Here is a 7,586-nt window from a genome sequence, read left to right as displayed (position 1 = left end):
TTTAATTCGTAACAGGAAATAGCGTGTGGTTTGTTGTCATTCGCACGTCTGTCCTCTGAATCTGAACATCTAAACCGTTGGGGCAGCAGCTCGCAAATTGTTTTAATTCCTATTTTTTTGGTTTACTATTCGTAGTTTACACTTGATTGGACTCATATATTTGCTTTAAATGGAATAAAATGGACCGCTGTGGGCTGAAGTTATCGACGCGGATGTGGCTAAACGTCTGTCACAGTTAAACTAGTCAAGCTAACAGCTAGCAGACAGCCACTCTGTGAAGACGGATATAATCAGTCAGCATTTTCCTTCAATGAGCCTCCGTGTAAAGATAAGCACAGGTGAGTGGCAAGCAAACCAGATAACATATTTTAGAATGACATCGCTGTTTTTCTTTCTACAGCTGTGACATAGGCAGCTGGCACTGCTAATGTTTACGGTGGGTTCCTCTTTGAATACGAGCAGACTGCAATGTATTATATAATAATCCAGGATTTTCACGTTTGATCAGAAAGGTTCATCTTCTGCTAAACCCCTGCATCAAGTATGTCTACAAGCGGGTTGATCATAGTTGCAGTGGATTGGTGTGTGATTCCCCAAATCTGCATTTGCAAGACATGCGCTCCTATATTTAGCATCTTATGGAGCTTCTAATCTCACACTCCCCTTCTGTGTACGTTACTTTCCCTGCATCACGTGACCCCCCCCCCCACACACACACGCTGGTGTTCCACTCAGGTGCTATGTTACCACTTACCACGTTTTTGTGCCATTATTATTATTATTTTGACATTTTCCACATCATTGTGGGTGTGTCAAAGGTGAAACATTGTAGTATTGTCATCTGTGTTAGCTACAACCGTTACAAAATAATGTCCTAATTGAAAATGCCATTTTTCATTTTTGAGCCTGGTGGCTTTTTATGGAACAGGAAATGTGCACGATGCTGCTATTCCAATTCCCTGCAAATTTGCATTATTAATGAATGGTTATTCCAGACTTTACATGACAAATTTTTGTTGAGTCAATTCTCAAGCAAGACACTTGCACATTTTCCATGCAAATTATGTTTCCATCCTCTTTTCCTTCGCCCAAACCCTAGCTCACAATCGCTACACTTGATTCTGGTTATATCTTATAACCAAGCCAGAAAATCTGCAAATATACAGTATGGAGACAGTAATCTATCTTGGGAGACAGCTTTGTGTAATACTGGCTTGGAAAGTAAACAGACAGTAATTGGTTTCAGTTTGCAGTGTTATATCACAGAGATAGAGATTATGGCTGGGCGTGGAAAATGTTAGGTTTTTTTTTTTAGTGACGCTGCCATATTGCAAAACCAACAGCCTTACATGACACTTAGTCATCATATGTGATGACTCACATGTTCATATGTTCAAATGCTACTGTGAGTTTGTTTTCACCCACAGCAACCTTCTCTTTGACCGGTTAAGCAAAGGACTCATAACAAATTCTGTTTGACTCAGAAGTTTATCAAAATGCCGAACATGAAAAGCTGGCACATGATTTTTCACTCTGCTGGGACACCCATGTGTTGTTTCAAGTACAATAGCTGATTGCCTTTTTGTTCTTGTCATTGTGGATTTATGCAGTGGCACACAGATCCAGCTCTGGATGACAAAAATGACAAAATGAAAAGCACTTAACAAAATTTATCCAGAAAACTTCTTGATGATCCCCAAGACCTTTGGGAAAACACCCTGCGGTCTGACAAGACAAAAGTTGAACTTTTTGGAATGGGTGAACCCCTCACATCTGGCATAAAAGTACCAACAGTAAAATATGGTGGTGGTAGTGTGATGGTTTGGGGCTGTTTTGCTGCATCAGGACCTGGAAGACTCACTGTGATAAATGGAACCATGAATTCTGGTGTCTACCAAAAAAATCTGCAAAGATGAGTGGGCTAGAATTACATTTGTTTGATGAGCTGAAATAGTTAGTGTGACAAAAATTTGACATTAGGATGAGGGAAAACACTTTAACACTACTGTATAAAATGCAAGATCTTTCTGTGGCTGGGTCACATTTATTTTTAAAAAGCTTATAACCTAAAGGGGCTACAGTTGAAATTACAATTTTTTAGTGTGTGGACCTTTCAAAGAGACATGTCTCCACAATAAAGAAAAGGTTGTGCTGCACAAACATAGAAAAACATGCACAGGAGTTGGTCTGTCTTGGGCTTTTCCGCCGCAGATACTGACAGCCTTGCAGCACCAGCCTATATTTATAGGGGGCGGGAGAAAAATATTGGTGATGTCATCTTAATGTGCGTCTCTCTTCCCCCCACTCTCTTTTTTCCTCCATCAGGATCTGTGTTGTGAATATTACGGTGCTTTCTTCTGCCCCAGCCGCATGAGGTACGTCCTATCATCACTCTCAACTAGTGCACGCCGAGTTAGTCCGATTTCCTGCACGCTTGCATGCATGTGATATAATTCATCTGTTGTTTGTATGTGATCTCGTTTGGGAAGTAATCCCACTCGTGTGTCCTGTCTTGTGAATTGGTACAGCAGGGTTCTCAACAGAAATGACCTTTGCACTTCCTCTTTTTGACATTTTAAATCTCCAGGCTGCTTATGACAACATCTGACTGAGCACCTGTGTTTGTCTTTCTTTTTAGTCTTATGTAAGAGGTATCGCTTGCTTCTGCTTGCGCACACTCGCGCGCTATAACAGAAACATTCAAATCAGGCAGCATGCGTCACATTATTTTTCCACTGTGCAGCTTTATGTGGTAGATTGAGCCCTGTCAGTTAAAGAGCTAAACAGACGCATTATTTCGCTGCCACAAGAGGATGGAACACGTTCGAGGTCGCCACAGTCTCCTTGACACCTTGCGGAGTTCAGTCTGGCTTGTCATCAAGCTCATCAGCATTCTCATCCACATGTCGCTCCAGTGGATAGCTCCATCAGATAGCTGGATGTTATTCAGAGTGTTGCTGTCACAAGCATTGCATGGTTTGGGATATTACAAGGTGACACTCTAGCTAGCTCTGACAGAATGTATAAGGATGGACATGGTTGTACCAATGCACCATTTGACAGTGTTTGTGTTGTATTGAATTTTGCTGTACTGTATAAAAGTGTAAGCCAGGTGTGTCCAAACCTTTTCCACCGAGGGTCCCATATTGAAAAATGAACGGATGCAAGGGCCACTTTGATATTTTGTAAAACAACACATGTAGAGATGCCATTCATCCATCCATCCAGGTTTATGGTATGCTGGAGCCTATCGCAGCTGTCTTCGGGCGAGACACGGGGTACACCCTGGACTGGTCGCCAGCCAATCGCAGGGCACATATACTTATGGACAATTTGGAGTCACCACTTAATAAGAAGTTATATATGTATCAAGAAAAAAACAATCTCACCTTTGTGATATAGGTGGAAAAACGTATTATTAGCATGAACGTTGCTTTTTTTCCCCCATTTTAATTCAACGTATTAAATAATGAATTAATTTCACTTTATTCCCATAATATCGTACTTTATTTTGTTTTGTTTGTCATACTATTACACTTTAAAAAATAACCAATTTTTTGGTTTAACATTTCAAATTTATGCTACTAAAATGAGGTTATTGATATAAAATTATGAGTTTATTAGTTTATTAGTAAATTGCAACTTTTTTTCACTTAAATACTTTTTTCGCTTCATATTTTGACTTTATTCTGGTAAAATTACAGCTGTTTTTGCTGTTGTTGTTGCCATAATATTTTGACTTCAATCTCATAACATTCTAGCTTTTTGTTGTTGTTGTTTTCTTTCTCACAATATTACGACTTAAAAAAAAAAAGATTTTTTTTATACTTGAACTTTATGCTACTAAAATACCAACCTTTAGAATGTGCCGCAGACAAATTAAAAAAACAGCCAGGGGCCTGCAAATGCCCCGCTAGCTACACTAGTGTAAGCTCACTCTTCTATATGAACCGTTTGGGCGGTACTTTCATCACTCTGGTTTTCTTTTTCTGACAAGTACACCACATGGTGGCACTGTTATTAAAGCCCAAAGCTTCACCCTGTAAATTGGGTTGATTTGAGATTTCTCACACAGCTCAGTGCGCTCTTACCCCCATAGGGAGTGCCACAAACGTCATTTACAGCCTCGACAGGTACACATGTAATTGTACATTGTTGAATTCTCACTGGTCAGCCATGGTAATATTACACTGTCCTTACTCACATGTTTGATTAATATTCTGCCATCCCTATGACCTACATGGACTATTCCGTTTGCCTCCCCCTGGAGCATGTACCAAACTGGGACAAGCACATGATTTAATTGGATCATGCAAGTTAAATTGCCCATTTCCCCTTTCTCTTGTTTCCTCCTTCAGCTTAAGGTTAATTTAGGAAAACATAGTTTGACTAGCAGCTTTATAAATAGGCGTATATAGTGTATTTTGGTCGGGATATTTTGTAGTTTATTTTCCAGGTTGTAGTCTGCTTTTCTTCATAAAGGGATAGTTATGATTTTCTCATCAGCAGTGTAGTGCATCAACAGCGACATTCCCCCCCCACTTTGTCCCGTTTTTCCACCTCCCACTTCTGTGGCTGACATGTTAGGCTGATTCATAGACTTGATTGCCGAAGCATATCCTTGAGACCGAAGGCCACATCAGTATTGTGTGTGTGTGTGATTCCAAGAGGTCTGTTAGTGCAGCACAGTTTTATTGGTCCTGGCCATTTGTTGCATGGTAGGGCCCAATGGACAGGGAAGGAATATAAGAAATCCTTTTTTGTTGGTGCTGTTTTTGTATCAGAGCGGACAAAGAATCTGTAAAAACTGGAGAACATGACACAATTATACTTGTTTTGTCTTGGTTAATTGGTTCCAGATCCGAGCAAGATAAGTGAATTTATGTGAAGTGGGATTCAATATGAATAAATTCTATATTTTTGTAGTTAGAACATAGAAAACTTTTCTACGTTTTTACCATTAATAGAGCCCTATAGACATGAAATAACACCCTGATAGTCACCTTTGCACTTTTTTATTACCCAATGTAGTGGACATAAAAATAGCAATTAAGACATTCATGACATTAATAAGAAAACATTGACTCAAACGTTAGCATTGACAGCGTACTTCCTGCGGTGGCTATTATCTCATCAATGCCACATTACTGACACCTAGAAACCAGTGTAGAATACTACTCTAATGCCGCTGTTTGTGGTTAAGGAGTGTTGTGGAAATTTTTTCTATCATCCTAAGTAGGATAGAGAATGCCTGAAATAAATACATAGCTCTGGCAGTTTTTATTACCTTTGCAAAACAAAGGGGTCAGACAACACACAGTATGCATGGCGGTCTGTAGGTGTCTGGCAAAGAGTGGTCTCTTGGCGGGAACTTTTATAGTCCTTAGCATGTAAATGAATTACATTACAATAGAAAAGAGACATTCATGTCACTCCCCCGATGCCACCCTCATGCATGGGGGTTAGCCTACACACCCATTCCTCTGGCACGGTTTGTCACACCCATGTGAGATAACCTCCTAGGGTCAACCATTTGGTGGGACCTCTTGATGTCCCCTGTCCCGTGAAGGTAGAGCTGTGATCAAAGAATGACCTCCTCCGACACTGCCCCTAACCCCAGGTTACAGATAGCCTCCTGCTGTGCCACCATCCTTGAAAGAACAGCAGGATGTGCTCGGATGCAAACGTTGAAGCTCTACAAAAGGCCGTAAAGTAATTCACACAATGTGTAACCTATGTTATACCTGTGAAATATAAAATTTTCCAGCACAGGAGATACTCGCAATGCACTTCTGTCGCTTAAATTAGAGAAGTACATATGCAGTGAACACAGGAGCTGCTGTCTGCCACTCTCTACACTGCTCACCACTCAGCTCTACAGTCAACTCTGGCCAGCTGATATAACACATGTCACTTCCCAGGTACACTTCTTAAACGCACACACGACAAGTCACAGATACTGTAACACTTGATATAATGCCTTTTGAATGTAATTGTGTTCATTTGGCCATTTTTATGCTTGAATATACTTCATGTAGTCCCTGAATATGTACAGTTTTCATAGATTTGCATATTCTACGGCAAGTAGGGAAGAGTGAGGGCGTGATTTTATACAGACAAACAGTGCATCCACGCGTTGGTGACTCAGACCATGTGAAGAATGGATGGAGGTTGTTTTAGAGTTGGGACACGAGACAGTTCCAAATACAGTTCGAACAAGTCAAGTGTGTAACGCACTAGCATGAAACAGCATCTGCGTGGCTTTTCTGTCCCCTCTCCTCCTCCCACCACACATTTCTGTGTTCACCATAAAGGTGAACATGAAAATCAAAAGGCAGGGGGTACTATCCTCTTATTTCTTGAAGGCTGGCCACTCTGCTAGAGTCTTGAACGATGCTGGTATCAGCAACTCATATAGTGGTTTGTCCAGATAAATAAAGCGTAGCACCCAATGTACCTTCTAAAGGGTTATCTGCCTTTGAATTAAAAAAAAAAAAAAAGAATTTGTCAGATCCTAGGTGGAATTCCTGTCAGATCCAGTTAATGGGCTAAGCAAGAACCGGAAAAGATACAGGTATAGTACAGTAAAGTCTCGTTATATTGATATCGGTTAAAACGAATTACTACTTATTACGATACTATTTTCATTTCCCGGCAAATTTCTAGTCTTTTACGATATAATTAGCTCCATTAGTACGATACACGGTTATTATGATAATCCGGTTACTAGGATGCCCTTTTCATCTCCCGCCAGCCAATTTGGTCTGCTTATATCGATACGAAAGCAGCTTGAATCAATCTTTGCTTAAGGATTTCAATACCAAAAAAAAACACGGCGAACGGCTGCTTCCAGTCAACTTTATTTTTCACACTTCCACCACCAGAGTGCAGCACACACAGCGGAAAACACCCGTCCCTCGCGCCTACCCCTCCGGGTGGCAACACCTTCCCTATCGATAGTTCCGGGGTGAATTATGTCCCGGTAACCGGTAATCACTACAGCGTAAGTTTATTTTTATTTACTGTAGTACAAAATTTATTGTAGTACAAAAGCATGCTAGATACGCAATCCATGAACTCAAGGAGAAAATTACATGCCATATCAAAGACCCGCCCACTTTTAATGCAGTTCGGCGCAGGATCGGATATATGGATAGTCCGGTTATATCGGTATTTTTTCAGACTCCCGAGAATATCGATATAACGAGACTTTACTGTAGATAGTAGACAAAGGTTAAAACAATGCCATGCCCCAATGCTTCCATAGGAGAAACAAGCTCAGGTGGAATGGGAAGAGAGAGAGTGGATTTCGAAGACTCACTGGGGGGGATGCTGACAGGCCAGCTGATCTTCCATCCTGATGTTTCTTGTTTATTGAGGGAATTTTGAAAATCCACACATTTTCATGTTGACAGTTGCTGCTGTAGTCATTTCCTGTGCCAGTAACACTTAGTATTTCCTCACTCTCCTGACAGATATGCAGTTATCTCAGAGGCGCTGACAGGCCCACGGCTTTCAGCTTTAACATGACCATGGAGTCTTCTTCTGAGTCCCAACAGGAGACCGAGACAACTTTGGTGAGTTGG

General features: G+C 40.8%; 1 protein-coding gene across 4 annotated transcripts in view; it reads left to right on the top strand.

Annotated features, from left to right (window-relative positions):
- Positions 1–35: 35 nt before the first annotated feature.
- osbpl8 (oxysterol binding protein-like 8) overlaps positions 36–7,586 on the top strand; it is a 50,025-nt gene continuing 42,474 nt past the window's right edge. For 3 of the 4 annotated variants that reach the window (XM_058076964.2, XM_058076960.2, XM_058076959.2), the window contains exons 1-3: positions 36–338; positions 2,326–2,375; positions 7,476–7,577. Coding sequence is in view for 2 of the 4 variants with exons in the window: in XM_058076960.2 (XP_057932943.2) it covers positions 7,527–7,577 (51 nt within the window). In the remaining 2 variants the exon portion in view is untranslated. The remainder of the gene's footprint in view (positions 339–2,325; positions 2,376–7,475; positions 7,578–7,586) is intronic. The other variant, XM_058076967.2, reaches the window with a different exon arrangement.

This window comes from Doryrhamphus excisus, linkage group LG2 (assembly GCF_037039965.1).
Source record: "Doryrhamphus excisus strain RoL-2023G ecotype Guam linkage group LG2, RoL_Dexc_Guam_v1.1, whole genome shotgun sequence".
Classification (NCBI taxonomy): domain Eukaryota; kingdom Metazoa; phylum Chordata; class Actinopteri; order Syngnathiformes; family Syngnathidae; genus Doryrhamphus; species Doryrhamphus excisus.
This window is presented reverse-complemented; position numbering and strand designations above follow the sequence as displayed.